General features: G+C 40.9%; 2 protein-coding genes across 13 annotated transcripts in view; one reads left to right on the top strand and one right to left on the bottom strand.

Annotated features, from left to right (window-relative positions):
- TMCO3 (transmembrane and coiled-coil domains 3) overlaps nt 1–23,062 on the bottom strand; it is a 35,819-nt gene extending 12,757 nt beyond the window's left edge. The window contains exons 1-10 of one of the 5 annotated variants that reach the window (XR_005102379.1): nt 22,750–23,062; nt 19,401–19,946; nt 15,112–15,291; nt 10,798–10,989; nt 9,888–10,016; nt 6,893–6,985; nt 5,554–5,740; nt 4,501–4,618; nt 3,730–3,925; nt 3,025–3,188 (exon numbers count right to left, since the gene is read on the bottom strand). Coding sequence is in view for 3 of the 5 variants with exons in the window: in XM_037375808.1 (XP_037231705.1) it covers nt 2,956–3,003; nt 3,730–3,925; nt 4,501–4,618; nt 5,554–5,740; nt 6,893–6,985; nt 9,888–10,016; nt 10,798–10,989; nt 15,112–15,291; nt 19,401–19,847 (1,590 nt within the window). In the remaining 2 variants the exon portion in view is untranslated. Of the gene's footprint in view, nt 1–2,736; nt 3,189–3,729; nt 3,926–4,500; nt 4,619–5,553; nt 5,741–6,892; nt 6,986–9,887; nt 10,017–10,797; nt 10,990–15,111; nt 15,292–19,400; nt 19,947–22,749 lie in introns of those variants that run through there. The other 4 variants (XR_005102378.1, XM_037375808.1, XM_037375810.1 and 1 more) reach the window with 4 other exon arrangements.
- A 116-nt stretch (nt 23,063–23,178) lies between these two features.
- The window catches only part of DCUN1D2 (defective in cullin neddylation 1 domain containing 2), a 28,038-nt gene continuing 25,916 nt past the window's right edge, over nt 23,179–25,300 (top strand). For 6 of the 8 annotated variants that reach the window (XR_005102382.1, XR_005102380.1, XR_005102381.1 and 3 more), the window contains exon 1: nt 23,189–23,292. Coding sequence is in view for 3 of the 8 variants with exons in the window: in XM_037375815.1 (XP_037231712.1) it covers nt 23,290–23,292 (3 nt within the window). In the remaining 5 variants the exon portion in view is untranslated. Of the gene's footprint in view, nt 23,293–24,714; nt 24,734–25,300 lie in introns of those variants that run through there. The other 2 variants (XM_037375812.1, XM_037375813.1) reach the window with 2 other exon arrangements.

The following is a 25,300-nucleotide window of genomic DNA, read 5'->3' as shown; positions in this document are numbered from 1 at the left end:
TCTACCACAGCAATAAAGAAAAAAACATTACTGCTATAACATGTTCCAGTTGAATTTCAACTATTTATTCAGCAGTTGTTTTACCTATATTCTCTAATAATGTGTATCTTATTGCTACTTTTTAATCATCATAGAAGCTTAATGAATATGGTAAGCCAGTAAAATTAAAGAAATTCCTGATGGAAACAAATGTATTAGAATTTCAGGCTTTAGTAACTTGAATTTGCCCATGAGTAAAGAAATGAATTCTAAGCTTGCATTTTAAGAAAGTAAAGTCTAATAGAAATGAAAACAATTTTTAGTGAGTCTTGTAAAAACACCATCTCAACTGCATTTTATGAAATAATTAACTAGAATATTTAAGATTACAGTTCTTCCTTAATCTTCTCCTTTTAATTGATAGGAGTTCATAAGCAGGTTATGAACCATTGAGAAATACACCAGGCAAACCAGGAATGACATTCCTAATACACTGCAGGAAAAAGTACGTACATTTTCACATATAGAGTACTGCAATAACATAGCTCTATTCTCTTTTCATCTTTTTGGTATATAAAACAAGCTGGCAGTTTCTATCTGCTGCCATCATCCCAGGACAACAAGAACGCAGTCAAACTGGAAGCCACTTTCCCTCCAACCCCATGTGTATGCACAGTTCTATAAATATGTAAATATAACTACTAACCTTTTTGTCAGGTCAGGTTTTATTTTTATCCAATTCCTTCATTACATTCAGCGAGGTAGTTTTAAAACAAAACAAAACTGACCACTGTTCATCAGCAGATATCTAATACTACAATTCGTTATCAGGATAGTGTTTAAAACAATTTTCCTTGTAATGTTTCTGTACATACAGAACATGAAAAAGCAACACTACACCAGTGAACACTCTGGCTGACTTATAACATGTTCTTCAGCTCACTGTGGTATGTATCTCACCCTAGAAGTACCAGTTTGGCCATCAATCCTAAAATGGTCATATTTAAAACCATATGCTACATTTGCCCTTTACATTGTGATTCTAGAGAACAGTTCCCCAGTATTTTTTTTTTTAAAAAAAAAAAAAAAAAAGAGTGTCTGCATAATTCAAAGCCTGAAAAGAAGATGTAGTAATGATCTACTGAACCTTTGCTACTGATGACAAGGTACATGATTAAAAGATGCACAACTGCGTCTCAAAGTCAGCTAGACTTTTATAGGATTGGCACTTGACATGATCCCCCAACCTGATCTGCCTATCTAGTTGAGGAACAAAAGGGAGGGGAATTTCAGTTCCCAGTATACTTGGGAAGAGAAAGGGGTATCTTAAGCTCCAAATCCTGGTAAAAATAAAATCTCATATTTGAGGTTTGGTGCATCTTTTACATTTAAGATAGTTTATCAAGAAGAAACGTATTTACGATCCCATTTCAGATTTAGTGCGTTGCAATGTTATCCAATGAGCTAAGCAGTTCAGAAATGCTCAAAAGTCACTTCCATACAGGAAGTTCTTCAACTGACAAGATAATTCCTACATCAAAATTGCTTACTCATGCTGCAGTGTAGGAACCTCTTCTGTCCTATCCTCCCTCTTGCTTTCCCATATAGAACTTGCCCTTATTGGTAGACAAAAGGCAATTCTTGTTTAATCAGTCATCTGAGTTTCTCAAACACTGAAAACAAGTAAAATAAGTTTATAAATATATATAATGTGCATTACATGTGCTAGTGTTACAGATGAACCCCAATACAGGATAAACTTTGGTGTACCCCAGAAATCCATTCAACACTGCAGCACGTAACAAGTAACTGTATGCATGAAGCAGGAAAATTATATCATTCCTACCCTCTTTGTCATGTACTGGAAAGGATGTGGCCTGCAGAATAACTCACATGCTAGAAAGTGAGTCGAGTTAAAATATTTTGTTTAAAAACAAGTTTTCTAAATGGAGCTGCAGAGTCATCTTTGGCTAAGGCCACTAAAATATGCACTCTCATATTCCTCCTACAAATTCAAAAGCTTTTTTAGAATTACACCAGCATGGAAAATTCTGTGTTTGCAGATAATTATACAAACTCCATTGATAATTAGGCTTGGTTTTCCATGGAGAAAGATAATTGCTTTCCTAGCTGGTACCCAAAACCCTTAATTTATCCTTTCCAAACACATGCAACATTTTTACAAATTAGATTACCATCCCCCACCCTACGTTTCTATTCCTGACACAGTAGGGCCTCTACACCAATTAAGATTTGTTTTCCAGAAAATTTTTTTATTGATCTGTTCAGCTGGACAACTAAATACTTATTTGTTTTGGGGGCTTTTTTTTTCTTTCTTTTTTAAAGTCTTTGTGCTCAAACCGTAGCTTGTAGCATTACTATAATGAACGTATCACTGTCAGTGAATAGCAAGCACCTCAACTGGTTTACTGAGGTTACACGCAGTATCCTTTATACTGTTCCCTTTTATACATTATTTATCAACTTTAAAAGGAAAATCGTTTTCACTTAAAGCACACAAAATATTTGCTCCTTCACAAATGCTTCCCATGCTGAAGAAGCATTCTGTTTTCACAGCATGAATCCACCACCCAAGCATATACTCCCTCGGGTTTGTATACACACACATCTATTATGTAAAGTCATATAGACAAACTCCTTGTACATTTGTTATGATTTGGGCACAAGACACCCAATTCAATCACATCAGACTAAGTAGGCTATATTTTTAATGAAAGTAAGACTGCTTCTACATACCATAATATTTTATGCAACTTTTGTGGTTTGGTTGTTGTTCTTTATTGAAGTTGTTCTACAAATGTGAAGTCTGCTTGTTAGAAAGTAAAAAGGAGAAACTAGTTCTATTCTTTCCCTCATTAGATGACACGTTTGGAAAGTGATTAGCCAATTAGAGGGATGGCATTTTCAACCTATACAATAGAAATCAACAAATTGTAAAGCTATGTTCTCACTAACTTCTTCCTTGACCTTCTTCCTGGAGGAGGTCAGCTTTCTCTGTTGGACCTGTAATAATTAAGCAAATACCTCTAGAAAAAAAGGCACATGCACAGGAACTTTTTGGGATATTTTTTCTCAGAAATTCTCAGAACACATAACAATCTGCACATCCAGGATAATGGAGTTTCAAACCCACAACATTATCAGCGACTGTCACATTCTGCTCCCCAGCAGAATAGCTTTTCAGAGGGCTGAAACATAAGATACAAACAAATAGGAGGGAGATTCAGAGGAAAACGAACCAAACCCACAAGGGATATCAAGACCTATGAACCTTAAGACATTTCTTTACTTTCTCAACTTCATGCCACCAGTCTATCTCCCACAGAAAATTATTTTATAAAAACCATGTTGAGAATTAGCTATCGAAAAGAAACTTGTGAGAAAATGTCACAATCAGCCATTATCAGTATCTCAAAACCCATCCTAAGTTATTTTCAAATGCATGAAGTAGCCCAAAATTAAAAATAGAATCATGATCCTTTAACTGGCTGTATTAAAAGTTACCAGCAGAAGTTCAGCTGATAGAATTTAAAATTTTATCTCTTCTTACTCATCTATGCTGTAATGCATAAATCGTTTGTGCATATAGGAGATGTTTTAAAACATTTTAAAACCAGTTAACTACAGAGGTACATGGCTATGCAATAACAGTAAGTCTGATGGTTTCTGTGATACTGATGCAGTAAACTACCACATCTATCAAAATGTTTTATTAATGTAAAAGATTACCGTTAACATAAGGAAGATGAATGCAGTTATTCCTAGAATGAGGATTTCTTTGTTCCCTTTGCTTTCCGCATGCAACTTGCGATAATACGGTCCTATGAGGTAAGTCTTTATAACAAGACTTATAAGAAAAACAGCAGCCAGAGTAAAGAGAATTTGGCCAATCAGTATCAGTATTCTCAGTATTTCCTTGAAAATGCTGGAAGAGAAGAACAAACAAAACATTTCTTTCAAGTGCTCTCATGACTCCCAACCAGTTCCCCTTGAGTGAAAAGATCTAATTCCACAGATGTTCAAAACATGAGTAGCTACAGTAAGATATTTAGATACATTAGTAAACAAAATGAGTACTAAATCTGCTGAGTGCCCAGCAATCTCTTTTACAGCTTAGAATTTACTTCTGTGTTGATTTGAAAAAAGATTTTTGTTGATTGATCTTCAAGGGAAGCCATCAGGCTCAGTAATACTATTGCAGAGTCTTTGACAAAAATATGTCCTGAGGGAATAAAGTAACTGAAGAAATTAACTTTTATATATATACACACAATATCAAACTTTTCACCACAAATTTTACGTACTGGACAGGACTGAGGCAGCTAGAGCAGAAAGAATAATCTCATACAACATGGTGAGTACAAATAGTAAAGGGAACTCACAGAGTGCATATTTTTCATAGAACTGACATTAACTGTAGCACACTCATACTCATATTGGTGATCACATACTAATTGGAAGGGTGTAGGGGGGAAGAGATATACACTATTTTTTTTTTACCTGGAATGTGTGCTTACTCCTGCTTGAATAAGTGTAGGCATGACGGCTATAAATAAACCAAGCTGCACATCCTGCATCACCAACATGCCAAGCAGTACGCTGCTGTAGTCAATATCCCCTGTACGCCAGCAAAGCAGTCATGGAAACATCCATCAGAGTCTATGAATGCTTGCAGTGCTCAGAAATCTAGAAATGTCTTAACCAAATGGATGCTAAGTGTAGTTCTCAATGGGGTGAGGTCATTCAAGGTATTCTGGTTCCCCACACACACACACTAGTAAGTAAATTAATATACATATATAAAGACATATTAAAAATATAAAATATTCATATGAAGCTTCTGTTACACAATAAAAATAAAGACTTTGCTTAGCAGTTAAGCACTATTTATGCATTTACTGGAACTCCTTTACTGAAAACATACAGTCTTTAGAGTAACAGACAGATGTAAAAGCAGCATGTGTAAAACGTATACTTTTAATTTAGGCATTAGAATATGAACATTCTAGAGGGTGGGGAGAACTTTAATGCAGTACATATAAGGGAGCTTTAAGTGGAAGAAAGCAGGCTGGCAAAACTTCTGAAAGGAAACACTTGGAAGCATTTGACAAGCTAGCAATATGGCACTTGAAGGTACTTACTTGAAGAGCTGTTTGCTATGAAAGACTACCTGAGCTGGTCTTAGTTTGCTGAAGAAGGATGTGAATTATTTCTTTGCCCTGATGACAGACTGGTAGCAATGATCTAACCCAGTAACCCCTTACAAAGCACAAGGATTTCAGACTATTAGTAAAGTCAGTTCTTAACATGGAGAGTACCGATTTGCCTGCACTGCCTCCAAAGAGGACTGACGATGTAAATAGCAGGTACACCTCATAACAAGAATATACACAATGCTGGCTGGTGTTAAAGGAGAATGATCACTTGTAAACTAGACTTAACAGTGGGTTTTGTTTTGTTTTTTTAACTACTCTCTCTCGTAATATTACAAAGTTGACTTATTTCAAATTTTTTGTAGATAATACAGTAGTCCGTTTTTAAAATCATACTTACCTTCTTTATCGCCTCGAACACTACCTGCAAGAAATCTTGACACCAGTGGTGTGCTTGATAAAGATAAACAAGTGGAAATGAAGACACTTTGAGTTGGTCTAATTTGGAGTAAGTGTCCCCATAGTAAACCAAAGGCAATCATCAGAACTGTCATGTAGCAGGGTCCTTGCAAAGATATTTTCCATACCTTGGGAAGAAGACAAGTTCTTATGATAAAGCCTGATGACACTCTTCTCACTGATAAGTTGCAATGATTTTCAGCAGAAATAATCAGTTAAAGTTGCATGATTTGGGGCTGCAGTACTGGGCCACAGAAGTAACAGGCTATCATGCTATACATCCTAAAACTCTTAAGTTACTATGCCTAGTAGATATTCTAGGCCAGAAGGCTCACTACCAGAAATTAGGTCAATTTCCCAGAACTCACAGACAAATTAAGGGCCAAAGGTCCAGTATGGGTTGGAATATATTAAACTGATCTTCCATGTAATGATTTATTTGATGCGATTCCAGATTGGGAGAAAAATAGGAGTCACAAAGGCCATCATCAATACCAGCAGCCCATCCCACACTACCGTGCAGGGAATTCTGAAGTAGTAGTTTACATATTACAGTTTAGGAACACTTGAATTACCAATTTTTATCTTTGGCTTTAGATGGACTAGAAATAGCAGATTAAGCTGAATGCTCATAAATTTTAACACACTTCAATTAAAGTGTTTATAGTGTCATGAACTCCAAACCATTAGTTTAGGAACAAATCACACAATGCAACTTTTTACATACACACATTCTTCACATATTTTGCAGCAGTATTTTCCACTATTAAAATTCTAGGTGGTTTACGAGATAACTTTTTTTTTTTTAAAAAGTACCTTTTTGCTGAATCCTGATGGTCACATCATGTAATATGTCAGATTGTACTAACATACTTGCAGAATCAGTTTATTTGTCGGTACAGCATGTATCATTAATTCAGTATGCAGTACTTTAACTGATACATTTTTTTTTGTAACAGGACTAGCACACATCACTGGATACTCCATAACAGCAACTGCATGTTGCTGCATGTTAAAATAAAGCAAAGATGGATTGCCATAAATAGTGTGAGATTCTTCTAGTAATCAAACTGTTTTACTAAAAAGAAGAGAAATAGTAAAGTTTTGGGTTTTTTTGAGACACCAAATAAATAATGCGTTCTGTTCTTTCCAGAGACTTAAGGAGCAGAAGCAAATGTTGTATTTCTCTTTTGAAAAACATATAAAGTTAATCTGAAATAACTGATAATTTGAATGTTAACAATTAAATCCCGTAATATAAAGGTAGTACACAAAAATACCTTTCTTAATCTTTCAGGAGAAAATTCCAGACCAACTAGAAAGAGAGTGAAGAATACACCAAACTCTCCTAATGTTTCCACCTGTACAATAGACTTTAAAAAAAATAAAATCAGTGCACAGCAGTCTACTTATAATACAAATAAGTCCTCTTACAAAACAAATTGTTTCTCATTATGTTTCCATAGGTACTTCACTTCCTGGTCATATGACACCAGAAGTTCCCTCAGCATCTTCAGGGTTCAAACATTATTCCCATCACCTGGCTGCTACTAGATAGTTTGGTTGGATAGTGCTGGTCATCCAAAATGCACACATGCATTGATCTAGGTAAGCTTGCTTGCTTGCTGAAAATGAAGAGGTTACATTTTATACATATGCTATTAACTTCTGGAATGCAAGCCTTGGGGGTTTATTTCTGGCTAGTTATTTTATTGGTCTACTAGTATAATCCTTCTGCTAGACTGTAGTTGCTGTTCTGTGCTCCATCCTGGACTCCATGCATCCATCACTCAGACCAGTATGACTACCAGCCTTTCCACTTCAGAGAGAAGGGTACAACAGCAAGAAAAGTGGTTGTCATCCTTGTCACAAAATAAAAATGGGGCTACATCTGCCTGAAACCCTGAGGAATGCTGCTGGTGATGAGTTGCAATTCTAGGGGCAGTTCAGTCCATTGTATTTATCAATGATCTAGACACAGCACTTAAATGCACCATTTTTTTTGCTGATGATACCAAACTGGAGGTGCTGTTGACTTTCTTGAGGGACACCAGGCCACTAATCAAAATGTGATTTTTATAGCTAACCACAGCCCATCGTTTCACATGCGCTAGTAATCAGGGTACACGTGATGGAGCTAAAAAGGTTCAAGAGGCCTTGCAGAGGGATCTAGAAACACGGAGCACTGGTCAATCATTAATGGGATGAAATTTAACAAATTGAAATACACCTAGGATGGAGTAATGCTGGGCACAATCATAAACTGGGAGAGGAGTGGCTGGAGAGCAGCCCTGCAGAAAGAGATCTGGGGGTGCTGGCTGACAGCAGCTCAGTATGGGTCAGCAGCGTGCCGTGGCAGCCAAGAGGGCAAACAGCATCCTGGGGTGCACCAAACACAGCATAACCAGCCGGCCAAGAGAGATGATTATCCCGCTGCGTTCAGCGCTGGTGCGGCCTCACCTGCAGCACTGTGCAGTTCTGGGCCCCACGACTGAAGGAGGAGGTGAAGGTCCCTGAATGCGTCCAGAGGAGGGCAACAAAGCTGGTGAAAAGGCTGGAAGGAATGTCCTATGAGGGGTGGCTGAGCACGTCTAATCTGGAGGAAAGGAGGCTGAGGGGTGACCTCCTTGCTCTCTACAGCTTCCTGAGGAGGGGAAGTGGAGAGGGAGGTGCTGATCTCTTCTCCCTGGTACCCAGTGACAGGTGGGAATGGCTCAAGGCTGCTCCAGGGGAGGTTTGGACTGGACACAGCAGGCTTCCTAGAGAGCTGGTTGGTGCCCCAAGCCTGTCAGTGTTTAAAAGGCATTTGCACAATGCCCTTAATAACGTGCTTTAACTTTTGGTCAGCCCTGAATTGGTCAAGCAGCTGGACTAGACAATCGTAGGTCCCTTCGAACTGAAAATACTTTATTCTAAAAATCTAACACTTCCTTTTTATGTATTTACAGTCCAGAGCAGAAGAGGACATGGTCTATCATCAATCATAGAGAAGCAGAGATGGAAACTCTTCCCTGCCAAATTAGAATCTGCCTGCCTCCTCAGTTCCTCCAACATTCAGGTTTTTTATGAAATATAGAAGAGACAAAAGGAGGGAGCAAACACAAAAGACCCAGTCAACGTGAACATTATCCAGATGAGTAATATTTAATCACAGTTCCAAAAGACACAGGCAGCTCACTAAGAAACTGTCCTTAAGAAATGTCTCTTATGTCTGTTCTGACCACATCATCTTCCTCAGTGTAAGCCTCTGACAATTCATTGTTTAATCTCTTTCTAATGGAAACTTAGAAATTTGTTTCTGTCTCAGTGGTCAAGCTTTCCAGACCTTCTCAACACAGAAGTTATGTACCACACAAAGTTTATTATTTAATCTCAATTTTAGAATATGAAATTTTTAAAGTGTAGTATTTGTAGCCTTCTCTTCCAATAAGAGAATGACAAAATCCTACAATTTCTACTCATCCCTACTTACTTTTGAGCCCAACAGTCATTTTCAACAGAAGTCCCCATAAAAGCATATGTTGCAAAGACAGTAAGTTCCAAGCAGCTACGTGGATATCAATGTAACAGACACATTTAACTTAACTTGACATTACCATGCAACCTTAACACATGTTCTGTTTTGCCTGCTAGCTAAACAATTTGTTAATGCACACCAGACCACTAATCAAAATGTGTCATGTCTAGCCAACCACAGCCCATGGTTTCACATGAGCTAGTAATCAGGGTACATGTGATGGAGCTAGAAAGGTTCAAAAGATTTCAGGAATGTGGGCAGGGGAATGGAAAATAACTAGGGTGACTAGGATGGATGAAAGAGCTATGGAAATGAAAAATAATTCTCTAGGAAGCCACGCTATGCTACTCGGGAAACTACAGGTCTGAGTATTTCATTCATTTAAATAATCTGGCTCTCAAACGTGATGTTTTATGATTAAAGACAAAAAGAAAAGAAAAAAAAACCCCAAAAAAACAGCCCACAACACACAACTTTCAGCTTTCACTTTCAACAACTGCTTATGTCATGATTATATAGGAGAAAATAAACCAGAGCAAAGTGATTTAAAGACATAAAATTGTAAGGCCTCCTTTTGCAAAGCTCAAGGTTTAGGGTTTTTTTGTTGGTTTTTTTGTTTGTTTGTTTTTGGGTTTTGTTTGTGGGGTTTTTTTGGGGTTTTTTTAATACATTTGAGGTTGGCAGTACCATACTCTTTTAAAACTACTTTGAAAGATTTCAACAAAAGAAATCAGTCAAGAAGCAACTTGCACGCTTACCTTGATGCTATTTAGCCCTGATGGTCCTAGGAGTACTCCACAGATGATATACCCAAACATGGTCGGCAATCCTATTGTTGTGCACAGCCAGCCACATGGCAAAGACAACATTCCTATTGTCACAATATCCTAAATATGTAAGATTTACAAATGCATTAATATAAATGACACAATTTGGTGATAAAATTAAAGACTACTGTCTTTAAAAATTAAATATAGACTACTGCCTATAATGAAAAGAAAACAACTTCAGTAAACTAACCTGCACACTTCGTTGTAGATGTAAGCACTGTGGTTTTGCAGATGAAGCAGGTGAGGTACTGATATTAAGTAACTGGTAGCTTTAAGGGCTTTTGATCAATTTATTAAATATTTGAAATATATTACAGGAAGTAGACTGTTTCCTGGGGAATCATGGGGGGAATGACACTTTGCATTAAAACAAAACGGTGAAACGATCAGGTTTTGGCTTTTTTATTTTAAAAATATCCCAATCCAGTTATTCTTGATAAAGCACAAATACAATAAAAAAAATCATGCCTATGTATTTTCCAGCATCCCTTTTTTCATTATATGACATGAACAGATATATTCTCTCTAGTGACAACGTGCAAGTGGCTTATGAGGTACAGCAGTAGCTTGCTTTAACACCAATGCAGTCCAAGAGAAGGGACGGTGTCCCAAAGGTGCAACAAGTTAAATCAAATAAACCCAGAGAAGAATCATGCAAGCAGCATGATCATTCTTGTTAAGACTATACCAGGAGTTGGGAACATACTGGCCAGATCACCAGCAGACAGAGGAATCATGAATGCTAGCATAAATTTAGATGGGGAAATGCTGAAACTATATTCAATTCAACCAACCAGTACTAGCATACAAACTAGTGGAATGCCTCTCAAATTATTACCTTTATGAAATGATGATCAGCACGAGGAATGGTTGAATCTCTGGGCTTGGTAAGGATATACTGATTGTTCTGGGAATCAATAAGCATACTAAGACCTAAGTCATCCTCTACTTCTCTTTTTGAAGCATTTCTTTTGGAGTTGGCTTCATCTTCTTCCACCCTTAAAACTGCTTCAAAGTTTACACCTCTTACCTGTAAGAAAAAGAAATCAAACAACCAAAAAATGGGGGTCAGTGAAGCATACAGTAAAAAGGGATGTTTAGCTGTACTTGAAATTGCTCCAGAATTTGACAGTGACTAAAAATACTGCAGTTTCTTCTTAGAGAAGTCTTTCAGTCTCTTTATCAAAACCGTATGTCCAGAAGTGAAAAGGCTATAATTTGCTTTACATTTTAAAACCAAGGGGGTTTCCAAACCACTTTGCCCAAGTTGCCCAACAAAAAAAATATAGACAGGGTATCAAAGCTGTAAAATTCCAATTCAGTATTTTCAATTGCATCTAATCTGAAATATTTTTTTTAAAAAAAAGCTTTATCACATCTAGAACACAAAAGGTTGGATTGAAATGTAATATTTTATTCCCTTGAACAAAACCAAAGAGATTACAAAGTGATATTCAGTTTAAAAAAAATGTGAAAGGACTACATTCCAAGTCAAGAAAAAGTCACTGTCCTGTAAAGTTGAAGGAGAGAGATTAAGAACTTTTTCTACTTGGCTCTGTCTTCAGTGCCGGTAATTACAAAGTGGAAATCATCCCAGTGTCTTTATTATTCCCTTATTTTAAATAATGTGTATTTTATCAATATTCAGAAACAGTTCAGGTTGTTACTTATTTTAGACTCCGGTAAAGAGAGCAGGCTCTTGTCATTCCAGTGACTGATTAGAAAATATCAGCTTTTCTGGACTGCCATATTTGGCCCAAGCAATTCCCCAATTTAATGAAAAAATGCATTCATATAAGCCATCTATAAAGCAGCCTCCTATTTTTCTTTGCCAGTTCCCCAGCACATTTCCCCAAACTGTTCAGATAAATATTGCATTTTCAATATTTAATATTTAACCTGCAATTTTTATCCTTTTCTTCCACTGCTTACATTTGTGTGTGTATAATTACAGAAACCTTCTATTGTGGGAATGACCTCTTCCCCTGGTTTTGTACATCACAGAATGGTTTGAGTTGGAAGGGACCTTCAGCATCATCTAGGTCCAACACCCCCACCCCACCCCACCCACCCCCCTGGCCAGGGACACCTTCCACTGGACAAGGTTGCTTAAAGTCCCATCCAGCCTGGCCTTCAGCACTGGCATCAGCAGCTTCTCTGGGCAACCTGTGCCAGTGTCTTGCCACCCTCACAGTAAAGAATTTCTTCCTTATCTCTAATCTAAATCTACCCCCTTCAGTTTAAAGCCATCCCCCTTATCCTATCACTACATGCCCTTGTAAAAAGCCCTTCTCCATCTCTCTCATAAGCCCCCTTTAGGTACTGGAAGGTCTCCCCAGAGCCTTCTCTCCTCCAGGCTGAACAACCCCAAGTCTCTCAGCCTGTCTTTATATGAGACATGCTTCAGCCCTCTGATTATCTTCTTTGTGCAATTTGACAGACCTCTAAAGAATTGGAAGTCAGTAAGAATCAGACAGAGGGGGAGACAAAGGAATTTGAAACATATTATGAAGATTGCAGAATTATTCAGAAACGCAAAATATCTGCTTCATACATGAGTGTTTTTAGCTATTGGACTGGGAGGCTTACAATCATTCTCTTTTTATGCATTATAAAAGTTGTCTTTTTACTCTTTTTTGCCCAAACCTCGGCCTTTTAAATATATCTTGCCTTTACCTTCGCTAAGCTCCCCACTTACCAGGCTATTTTGCAGTCCAGAATGAGGTGTCCATTGCCAAGTCTAAGAGATCAAACCAAACCATGTTTTCACCTTTTCAGCTGATGGGAGAAAGCAGGAGCAGATGCATGCCACATACATGCAAACTATTCTGACAGTATTGGAGCACAGAAGAAAGGCCTCCCTACAGTCAGCAAACAGGAAGAACTGTTTCTAATCAGATACAAACTTAAGTGCCCAATCCTACTGGTTTTGTAAACTTTCCTCCTGACACCCTCTCCTACAGCCTCATTCTTACTCCAGGGATACTAAAACAGAGCTTAGAGCTTACTGTTAAATGTTGGCTCTGCAACATAAAACATACTTTACACTGACTTTCACACTGGAATTATTTCACAGTTCAGTGCAGTATCCCCATCTTGCAGATGACTACTACTTTGCCTAAAAATCAAAATGCTAGTAAGCCAACATCTGTTCTAGTACCTTCTTGGGAATTTAATGTTATGACATCAGCAATAGTGTTCACCAAGCAAAACTATCTTATAAAAATACATCAGTAATGAAGCATCTACTTTGAAGCTCTGGAACTCCAAATCCATATGGAGTTTGTTATATGTTCCTTTGTACTTGGTAGCTTGTGTGTCCGGACTCTAACCAAACTTCTCTGCATCAACATTAAAAATGTATCAAACACCACACGAAAGCAATGCAATCTGATAAGCACATTCCTCATCTAGTGGAGTTCAGAGTCTTGCTGAGCAACAATATTAGGAAAAAAAGGAAGATGTTTATAAGATTAAGAAAATTATGAAATTTTTTTTTGTTTTTCTGTGTTATATATATAAAAATCATACACTGTATGGATATTATGGTGCATTTAGAAAAGAGAAGGGAGCCACCAAAAGACAGACTATGCTACAAGAACAAGAGTAGATGTCACAGCTTCAGATGAGCTTTTAAACACTAATAAATTTGAGGACATGAGAGAAAAAAGTTCTCTTCAGGACTTTATTTCCTAAAACAGCAATTCCTGAAAACAGGTTGTACTTAACAGAATACAGTGTGCAAATACTCTTGTCTTGCATTAAGTGGGTTAGCTCAGATTCTTTCTTCTCCCCCCCCCCCCATTTTTACCTACTACACTTCTCTGATTATATTTTAATACAAACTTTTGTATCTTTATCAGATTACTGATGAATCTATTAGAGCTTCTTTGTTCTATTGTCCCAGTGTTCTAGCTTCAGAGAAAACACGCTAAACATTTCTTGCAAAGATGGAGATGTAAATAGTCCTCCAGGTCGCATTTCACGATTCCTTTTCTTTCATGAATAGAAATACAAACAGAAAACCAAGGAGGTACACTGCAGAAAAAAAGATGCTTTGGCGTTTGGCCAACTGACAGGTGTAGTGGAAGAAGCCTCCTTCCTGGTCTCTTTCAAACGTGCCGTTATACGCCGGCGGAACGGAAGAGGGCACTCCAGCCAGCTCATCCCTTCCCCGCTGTCAGTCCTGCTAGGTAGGATTCCCACTGGGTACAAGTGCTGCGATCGGGCATACATACAAAGTAAAAAGCTGCTTTCACTTTCTCTCAATACAAGATCAACTACAAAAAATGGCCTGGCTTTCTACTACTGAGCAACTGTTTTTTCTTCTCAGCAGAATTCAAGAGCTATGCTCGCCTCAGAAGTCAACCTGCAAATCAACAAAAGCCTTCCAAAAGCAAAAACCAAGTAAAATTGCAACCCACGTTTATGCAAACAGGACCAGTTTAGAGAGTCAGTCTCTGAGGACAGCACAATGAGACACTAGAATAAACTGATATACTCCAAGTTCTTAATATATACAGCCTTACCTGAGTGGTACTGTCCATCGTTCAACATAGAAACAATGAACAATAAGCCAAGGTAGAAAAAGCAGAGGAAGTCTGAAGCGGAACAAAGCAACACCACAAACACATTTCCAGTCCTTACCTTAAACAATGTATCTTCTCCCAGACTGTGAAAACTAACTGCAAGGATTCTTGTTCTCCCATAACTTTCTCAACAAAACGAAAGAGAAAAAAGCGGAGACTATGCTTAACATGGTAACTCTGTATCCTACCAAGTCTAAGTATCACTGTCACCACCACCACCGAGATGTTACAGCTCTCATGGGCTGTATCAGTGAGATAGATTACACTTATCACTGTTGAAGTGGCAGCTGCAGAGAGGACTTTCAAATCAAAACCAGAAATCACTAGGAAAAAGGAGTAATTATTCCTGTTTGCTACTCCTAATGAGCAATCATTCTACCACTAAATTTCTTCTGTTGAGAAGCAAAAAAAAAAAACATAGAGCAAAACTGTTTTTTTAAAGTAGTCATTAGAATCCTAACAACTATATAACACAAGAGAAACACCCCTACAGTGCAAATATCAACTAAGAAATAAATGCACGCCAATGAAAAGAAAAAGACTGAGTCTAAAACGCCACTTACAGATTTGTTGTCATCAAAGGCATGCTCTTCGATTTCCTCTTCCAATCTATCAGCTGCCTTCCTGACATCCTCTAGAATTTCATCAAGCATTGACAGGCTTTTGTTTTGATGCTGCATATTCTTAAGGGCTTCAACCTGATGTTTTTCCGCTGCTAGGAGTTCAACATATTCCATTTCTTCCTGTTCAATTTTACAACACAGAGATACTAAGTACTGGTCAGGCCTTCAAGTAGAAAACCATCTGACAAATGGACACTTCTTTGACACAAAACATCTTACAAGTGGAATTACAAAAGCAATATAGACTTTATAATGGTATTTGGAGATTGCTTTCTCTTGTGCTGATTTTCAGTGGGGGAAGTGGGCAAGAAAAACAACCACCAAACAAAATACCTACCAATCACCTTTTCTTATCCATTAAACAGTAGAGCTGCCCCCAAGGTTACAATCCAGAAAATACAAGAAAGGAACTACTTTGAGGAACTCAAGGAAATATTTCAGAGCAAAGTAAAGTTTAGAGCTCAGTGCTTTAGCAGGGAAGCATAATAACCTTGAAAGCATAATTTTACTAGCTACAAACAGACAAACTGGGAGGAAAACACAATGAATCCTAATTTTATAAGCCATTTTATAAACATGGGAAGAGGTCTGTTTATGGTTTTGAAAAATTACAAGTACTGTGGAAACAGCTACAAAAAAATAAAAGCAGTTAGAAGAAAGTACAGATGAGCAGTCAAGCACTCTAGCTGAGGTTCCTGTTTATGTTTCACAAGAAGCATTTTTCCTATCAGAAGTAAAATACTTGACTTTGTCAGTCTTTTCCATTTGGGCCACTTACGAGCTTGCACTAATGTCTTCTGAAATCCATTTCTAGGACTCAGAAGTAAGAAAATAAAAAATGCTGATGTGGTTTGACTTGGTGCAAAAATATTTCAGTAACTTCCCTGATAAAAGTTCTTATGTTTCATTTCTCTGGTTTTGAACCTGAAACATCCAAAGCTAGAAAGTTTTATTTACCAATTAATACAGGACCTAACACTGCACCTTCTACGTGCTTATCAAGACAATAAAGAATACTTTGTACATTGACAGAGTATAATTTGAGGTGGTTTTTTTTTTAAAAAAAAAGATGTTTCACTTTACATGCCTATGTTCTTTTAAAGGTGCAGTGATGGAGAGACAGAACAACTATGAATGAGGAAACATATGCAAAGGCAGGCTTCTTCCTTTCAGTTAGATTCAGGATGCTGAGAATATTTAAAAGAACAGATGTAGGGTCTGTCTCATCAAGTAAGCCAATATTATTACCAAGAGAAAAAACAGACCAGGCAAAAAATATAAGCAATCTCTAGGTCAGACTGAATTCCCAGAAAACACAAGTTTCTATCTCCATTTTAGATGCCCTGCCATATCCAACCCAGTTGGAAATCAAACAGAACACAAGTGTCTCTTAGGTTGTGTGCTTTATCCGTTTTATTCCACAAAGATATCTTACATAACCTGGGCATCTAAAATGATCCTAAACTCCTATGCTTAAATAACTGGAGTGTCCCCTCCTCCACATGTTTCCCCTTGAAACCTGCAAGAACATGCATATAATTTAATCAACTCCTTGACACCCAGACAAGAGAATGTTCAGTACAGTAACCGTAGCTTAACTCTTAAAATCCTGTCAGATGAATACCTCTAGTTGTGGTGAAACCACAGAATTGTTGTATGTTGGTGTTTAAAATTGCCATAGTTACAACAGCACGATGAAAATTACCCAGTTCCCAAAATAATTTGGAGCTGGGAAAAACGTAACTATTAATGCATTTGGCCCAATGTCAACTGCTTTAGTTCATATGCAACACATAGGAGAGACAGTCACTCTCATACAGCCTCAAGGAAAAACATTTCCTATCTGTTGTTCTCTGCTAACAGACATTGCTTGAAAGATGTAAAAAACAGCCCCCACATGAGCTGCAGATTCTTTCCTCAGTCAGCAAGAGGGAATTGACAAGGCTTAGACTCTTTCCCCTCAAAAATGGAACAGGTTTTGAGTGGAGAGTGCCAATCAGACCTTTCTGTCAGCTGAGCCAAACAGGCTGAACAGAGCTAGAGGTAAACTGCAGAAAAATAAATAACACTAATTTGCAAGAAGTTAACTTTTTCTGACTAGCGAGGTAGAAGAGCTTTGAAAAATAGTGAAGATAAAGGTTTTTGTAGTCTATTAAAGCGGCATCTCTGTTTTCACCTACAGACCAGTGACATGGCAGTAGAATGGGATAATCTGAGAACAGTGTCTGTAAAAAGAACAAGCTATCTCTAACAGCCTGCTACGTGTTAAAGCAGAAGTGCATCACAGTACAAACAGTATTCCACAACTCATGCTGGGATTGGAGACATTGGATCACAAGGTACATACCAAGCAATCTTTCAAGCAAGGTAATACAGATAAGGATTGTGCACTATACCTTTTCCCAGCAGCAGAACCAGCATGAAATACATCAGACATGCATACATATCCCAACACTAAAGACTTTCAAATACTTAACAGAAATAAAATGAAGGGAAGAATCCAGCATCCTCTACAGTCATTTGTATTTTCCATTCAATCACCGTTTAAAAAAATGGAAAGGACATCTTATGAGTACACCAACAAAGTAATCATTACAATAAAATTAAACTGGAACAAAACTGAACCTAATGTGTGTTTTCTGAAGTAAGTAGTCATCCAAAAAAACGTTTCCCATGTAAATTACATTCTTTTGGCATGCATTTTGCCACTATCCTTTGTTTCACTTATATAACAGTTGTAAGGTTAGAACAACAAATACACTGTTCAAAAAATCATGCACATGATGTAAGATGGAAGGGTGTAAAAGATTGCTCATTCAAGTAAATATCTGGATATGATGATACAAAAAAAGCCTACACAATCCACCTCTGCAGTAGAGTTTTGACAGGACGCATCTAAAAACATCATTACACACGCAGACCTCATTTTATGAGAAAAATGAGGAAGCGCCATCCTCAAGTTCAAGGATAGATCACTTCAGTATTTCATGACAATTGCTACCATTTCTAAGCAGCAGAGGCTGGCACTACCATTAAATGCCAATATCAAAGTCATATTGAGCATTTCCTTCGAACACACCTAGATCCAACCTACTCCCTATCCAAATCTGTTGTAATTCAGTCTTGGTTTTCACAGCACAAACTGCTGCAGTCTCTCAAGTCTGCATCCCAACTTATACTTCCACTAGCCCTTCTTGCCACAACTCACTGCACACCCTTCTTGTACACAATCCCTTGCCACCTTCATCCCTGGAGATCTGCACATCTCTTACACAAATGCCTTTCAGAGATTCTCCCAGCTCAGATCCTATATCCCAATTACATTTTTTACCTTCTCTTGATCCCTTGAGCAAGGGCATCCTATTCTTTTAGGAGACAGAAGACAAAGAAAAACCTTACTATATTAGTCCAGTGGTTGAGGGGTAGAGCAAAGAAAAGACCAATTTAAATACCAGATCAATTAAATGACATTTTCTCTCAATGGGAGACTTTCGGTACGCAATCTCAGCACTATCAAGTCCAGCAGACAGTGGCAGATTGTGCACACCCTAACAGGTCTGCATCGACATGGGAACTCAAATTTTCCATGAAATACTTGTGCTCAACTGTTACTCAACTTTACCAAGGAAAGCACAGATATTTCAGCTGTCTCTTTCTTGGAAGCACTGTTTTTCAAACCTGTACTTCCTAGGTTAGGAGTGCTACACTGAGATTAAAAAACTAGTCATCTCATATTTTGCATGTCCCTTCTACCCGTATCTACAGGAATATAGAAATAAAAGGCAAGAAGTCATCCTGTTTAAGTTGCAGATTTTGGTTGAGCAATTCTCATTTAAAGTGGAAAAACCAGTATTTTGTCAATGTATGGTATTATTTCCACTCTGATAATCCCACTGGCTTGGCTAGTGCAACTGTGCTATGTGCACTGACTCACTTCTTGTATTCCTTTTCCTTTAACGTAATAATTGCCATAGGTCTCATGATTATGCTTAGCTTTGTTTTGAAATAAGAACTATTGACTGCTAGTAAGCTTTAAGCTCTATGCCAGAATTACTTCTAATTTTACTAATGAGAACAAATACTTCATTCAAAATCCATCTTAAACAGTAAACATTGCAAGTTTTAAGTAGAACCTCTTTTTTATTAAAACAGACTGAAGTCGTGCCATAATACAATTAAAATCACAAGTAGAAAATTAATACTCTAGTAATATACATGGGGGAACTAACCTTAATTGCAGCTTCTCTCAAGGCTTCCAGTCTCTGTCTACTGCTTTCTTTCATATTTACAACATCTTTGTAATCACCCTGTAGAGCTCTCTGGAGGCCATGGATTGCTTGAAAGACTGAGTTTTCACTTTCATTTAGCTCCTTTTGGAAAATTTCAAAGGTATGCACCTGAAAAAGTTTCTCTTCATCTGACAGTCCTGCATCCTTCTCAACAGCTCTCATAGCATTTTTTAGTTTGTTGAGAACAACGTTCTTTTGGCGAAGAAGACCAGATAATTTTCTGCAGCTCTCCAACACCCATTGCTTTCTCTGAGTGATAATGGCTCCTTTTCCACGGTGCAGCTTTATTGCATGCTTTACTACATCTTCATGCTCTCCAGGGTTTGCTAACTGGCCACAAGGTAGCGAAACCAACATCCATAGGGGAATAAAGCCAGTCACCTTCATTCTTCTTCACTTTTTATTGCTGTCAGGAGCAACTGATAATCCGCAACTGCTCAAAACTTTCTGCTACATGGCTTCTGCATGTCCAGTATGTGTACCAGGCTGCAAGACAGTACCAATTGGTTATCAAACATGATAAAGTTGGGCCATTAGGTTAAATAAATGTAGAAAACAAATGTAAGACTGCATTATATGATTGAATCTGTGATCCTGCACTATGATCTTCAACAGAATGTATATGTTCTCCATCAGTCAACAGTTATCAAGACCAAGAAAGAGCCCAAGGATATTGATATATATGAAATTTCATTTTCCCCTTGACTATTTTCTATGTATCATCTTGTTTTAAAAACACTGAATGGAAAGCTTAGTCATTTCACACAGTAGTCACCTGCACTTCTTATATGAGAGAAAAACCGTTAAAAATACTAAGTCACAATGCCATAGGCTGTACTTGAACCTAGCACCAGAACTCATTATTCTTATCTATTAGTAAACCTTTTGTCTTTTTTCAAGAGCATCCTAAAAAATTGTATCATTTATTTATACAGCCTCAAAAGCATTAACACACTCAACTATACAAAACATAATGAAAAAAGCTTAACTGAAATGGATTATATTATAAATCATATTTGTGAAAGAAACATTTCTACAGTAAAGAAAAAACAGCAAAACTTCCTGGACTTCTGAGCACTACTAGTTTGGATCAAAGACCTTCACCTGAAAGGGTACATGGCCTTGAGGTGTTTTACTTCAAAGCTAATCATTGATCCTCACGATTCTAAAATGGTTATAGGAACACTAAGAGTAAAATCAATTCATTCATAAGTTCATTTCCCAGAAGCTACTTGAAGGTCTATATTTAAACTGGTGTATTTGCTTTTATCACCAAGCAGGATAGTTTCACAACTAAGAACTAATTTCCTTCCCCCAGATCCTACAGGAAAATACTGACCTTATTGTAAAGTAACAGTTACATTTTCTTTTAAAAATAACCTCAAACAAACACAAAACACCATTAAAAAAAACCAACACCCACACCCCATGATAACAGTGCATAAATGTAGGTACAAAACATACATTTATCACTTAAGTATGGCATTCTAAAAATGTACAACATACACTACACATTAGTAGATCAGTAATAAAGCAGGTATTTGCCTAAAACTTTAGCTGCAATCTTGATCTCTGGGCCAACAGCTTTAATCAGGAGCTAACATATGGACACAGCCATCTGGAAGCAGTCTACCCAAAAGATAATCTTTTCCTATAATGCAGCAGCAGTCACAATCACCAGTATCCAAGCCAGCCTTTGTCAATATATAGTACGGGAAGGGAAGATGGCAAGCACAGCCATGCACGACCCTCATTTTTAAATGCCCTTCCATCTCTGCTTCAGAGACAACTGAGGAAACCTGTCTGTGGGTTGGATTATTTCTTTTCAACGCAGGAAATACAAGCCAAGCTATTTAGCTATCAATAGCGGACTATAGGCTAGAGTTTAATAACATGAAGAGCTAAAACTTTTAAAATTAAGAACTAACAGGTAATTGAAGTAGTAAAAGCGTACTCTTAATATCACAGCAAAAGCATATCTACATACTCTTAGTATCAACAAAATAGTAAAGTAGAAATATTTCAAACCTTGGACAAAGCTACGGGTTTACTATTTTTAAGAGACCTGGAAAAAACAGCAATCCTCTCCACCTGGCAAAATTCTAGTGTGATATTTAAGGAAATACTTCTTCACATATACAAAGTAATACTCTTCCTGTTCAACAAGTTTGAGGGAGAGATTTTTCTGAATATATTACAACCTATTCCTGCAAGAAAGGGGGAGAAGAAAACACCTAGTGTATACTCAAGCTTCCATCTGCAGGGAGTCGAGTAAAAAAACTCTACTGCACGACTTAGGCAGTATGTCAAACTGCATACCTAAACTCTGAGCAAACTAGTGAGCTTGCACGTTGTTGCACCATGTAACCTCACCGCCGTGGCTCAGACACAGTACAGTTTTGTTTCAGCAAGTGTTTTTTACTGGGCTAGCAAAGACTATTTAGAAAAGTGGCACCTGGGGCAGTGCTCAAAAGCTCTTAAGGGAAAACCGACCGTATGTATAAAAATGTATGTATTTCAGAGTGCTGATAAAGAGAAAAAACCCCCACACGCTTCTCCAGGCACCTAGTAGGTATCTAATTTGAGGGAACTCCTGTCGTTTGGAGTCCTTTTAAAGCACAGTTCGTCTTCTGACGGACCGCAGCTCATCTTCCGGATTTTTCTTTCCTGACCACGACGCCGCCGTACCAGGTTTCGTCCGGCTGCCTTCAGACCGCGCCGCCGGTGCGAGCCCTTGCCCCCTCCCGCCAGTCCTTCCCGCAGCGGCCCGCCGGCCGCCACCCTCCGGTTCCCCCAGTCCGAGCTCCTCCCCGGGACCCGCCGAGGCGGGGGCGCCGCCCGCTGTCCCCGGGCACCGCTGCCCCGGCGCGCACCCACCTGAGCGCGATGGCGGCCGGCGGGCAGCGCCCAGCACCGCCGCCTGCTCTTCGCGGGCGCCCGGGCGGCGCCTGCCGGTACCTCTCCCTGGAGAAGGCCGGCGGGGGAGAACGGGAAGAGATCAGGAGAGCGCGGGTGCGAGCAGCCCCTTCCCCGCCCCCTCATGGCGGCGGAGGGAGGGAGGGAGAGAGGCAACGAGCCCGCCGCCCCGCAGCCCACCCGGCAGCGGCGCTCAACTCCCCAGCCCCGCGGTGAGGCCAAACCCGCCGCTGGCTCTTCGCGGCCCCCACACCCCCCCGCCGGCAGCCGCCCGGCGCCCACCTCAGGGCTGCGGCTAGCCCGACCGCCAAGCGGCAGGAGACAGAGAGAGGCACCGGCCCCGGGCGCCGTTTCCTTCCCCCGCCCCGCTCACCTGCGGGAGGCCGGCCGGCCGGCAGCGACCAGGGGAGCGCGGGAAGGCCGGGACCGGTACGGCGGCTGCGGCCGCTGACGGAAGGTGCCGAGGAGCCCCGTCCTCGCCAGCAGCCTCTCCCGCCCCCCGGCCCTGCGCCGCTCGCCGGTGCGGCACCTTTAAGCGCAGAGTCAGACGGGATATGTAGTCCGAGCGCCTCCTAGCGGCGCCTCACGGCAACCGTAGAGCGCGCTCTCCCGCCCCCAGCTCCGCGGCGCACGCCGGGAGCCGTAGTCGCCGCCGGGCCCGACGCGGCGCACGCCGGGAGCCGAGGTCGGCGCGCCGGGGCACGGCGGCCGCCGCCTCCCCCCGCGGGCAGCGGTGCAGGGAGGGCCGCGGGCTCCACCGGCCCCGCGGGCGGGCGGGTGGCTCGTCCCCGCGCTCCGCCCTTGCGCCGGGTCCCCGCGGCGCGGCCGGCGATAGGCGGCGAGGGCGGGCCGGTGCGCGCCTGCGCGGGAGGCGGCGCCGGGCAGCGAAGTTGGTCAAAGCGCCTGTGATAAAATGGTAGGTTGTTGGGTTGGGGGGTAGGGAAACTGCGGGGCTGGGTGAAGGGACGAGCCCCAGCCGCCCGGCCCTGCGGGCTGAGCGCCCCCGCCGCTCCCCTCCCCTCCCTCGGCGCCGGGTCCCGCTCCCCTACTCGGGGCGGGGGGGACACACAGGGCGGCGGGGTCCGCGCGGGCCGGGGGCGAGGGGGGGCTGAGCGGCGCGCGGGAGGGCGCGCGCACCGTGCGGGGTCACCCTCCCGCCGCCCCTCCGCCGGTGCCGGGAGCGGGGAAGGTCACCGGGAGCGGGGGGAGGGGGCCGGGCGGGGCGGGCGCCGCCGCGGGTATTTCGAGCGCCGGCCGCCGGCGCGGCGCGTGCCTTTCCCTTTTTTGGGCTTGGGGCTCGCGGGGCAGGTCCCCGCCGCGCCGCGTCCCGGGCTCCGGCACCGGCCGGGCCCCCCAGCCCCGGAGGCGGCAGGTGCAGCGGCGGGAGAGGCGCGGTGCGCGGCCCCGTCCCGGGGCGGGGGGCGGCAGGAGCGGGCGCGCTGCCCCGTGCGGGGTTCGTAGGGCGGCTGCCGCCGCCGCCCGCGCTGCCCCAGCATCGGCTCCCCCGCCGGGTTTGCGGTGTGGGGCAGCTCCCCGGCTTGCGGGGGCTTCTCAGATGTGGCTTCCTGGTGCCTGGGTGCTCGCTGGGGGTCCCGGGGTAGAGGGCACGCTGGAACCCCCTGCGCCCCGTGGTGTAGGTACCGCTGTCTGCAGGGCGCTGAGCACCAGCCGTACGACGTGGCAGAGCAGCAGATCGGGCAGCCGAGCGTGCTTCTTATCTCCCATGCCTTCAGATAACTTGGCGTTTCATTCTGAACCTAGAAAAGATCCCTAAGAAATGCCCGGTGGGAAGCAGTCTCGTAAGAGGACGCGGGGTTTACTTGGGAATTGTTGTCCGAGACCTCTGTTTCAAAGTGGTCGTCGCTAAGTTTGTTGTTCAAACGAAGTTTATGGAACGGAGGAAGATCTTAGCGCAGAGACTGTTGTAGTTAGGCTTTAATGAAAATTGGGGGGGCGGGGGGGGGGCAGGGAGGAGGAGGAGGTTACGCAGAGCTTGCAAAGGATTATTGAGTTTTTTCTTGCCAAAATACGATGTAGTTATTTTTTCAGCTCTTTTCCCGTTTTACGTGCTGCTTCTTGTATAAAAAGAAACTTTGCATGTTTCTTCTGACATAAAATTGAAAAATCTTGTAGGAAAGGCCACAGTCCTTATCATGTTTACATGATGTGTTTCTTGTCTCAGGACCATCTGTAGTCAAGATGTCACCGCCCATATGTGTACAAGAGATAACATGTAAACTGAAAGATGGTCCTATGTTTACTGCTCACTGAATCAAGATTCAGTTTTTCCCTGATATTCAAGTGACTAGTACATTTTCTGTTATACCTGATGACTTAAGCAGTAGTGATGAACTTAGGCAAATTTCTCAGCTTAATTGTTGGCCTGGAACATGTTAAGTATGGTTTAACAACTTTGGAAAGGATCAGAATATCATTAAACCCAGAGTCTGATTTAAGCTATTTCCTTCTTCCAACTTCATGTAAAGAATAATGTTGAATTATGTTAATAGCAAATTTGCTCCCTATAGAATCCCTGTTCCTACCTACCTCTTGGGTGTTGCAGAAGTTTAGGGATGTGTCAATACGGTCGCTGCCATTAAGAGAAACGTTGGTTCCTGTGTACCACTTTAATAGGCAGTTTTGTTTAACATATTAATAGTATAAACATCGTTTTCAGAGTTAAAGTTCTGGATCTCATTTATAGCAACTTCATAGTCTTGTTCTAACATTCAGCAAATCTCCGACATGTCCACTTTGCCTATTTTCTTTTTGTCTCCTGTCTTCTGTTGGCAGTGGTTTCTAACGTAAAAATGTGAGAAACGCTTCTGCCTTTTTCAGCTGATCACTTAAAATGATTAAATTTCACATTGTTCGTTGTTGCTAGGAAAATATTAGGAGAACTCTTGAGCAGTTTTCCTCCATGT

The sequence above is a fragment of the Falco rusticolus genome, chromosome 2 (genome assembly GCF_015220075.1).
Source record: "Falco rusticolus isolate bFalRus1 chromosome 2, bFalRus1.pri, whole genome shotgun sequence".
Lineage (NCBI taxonomy): Eukaryota > Metazoa > Chordata > Aves > Falconiformes > Falconidae > Falco > Falco rusticolus.
Note: the sequence above shows the minus strand (reverse complement) of the source record. Positions and strands in the feature narration are given on the sequence as shown.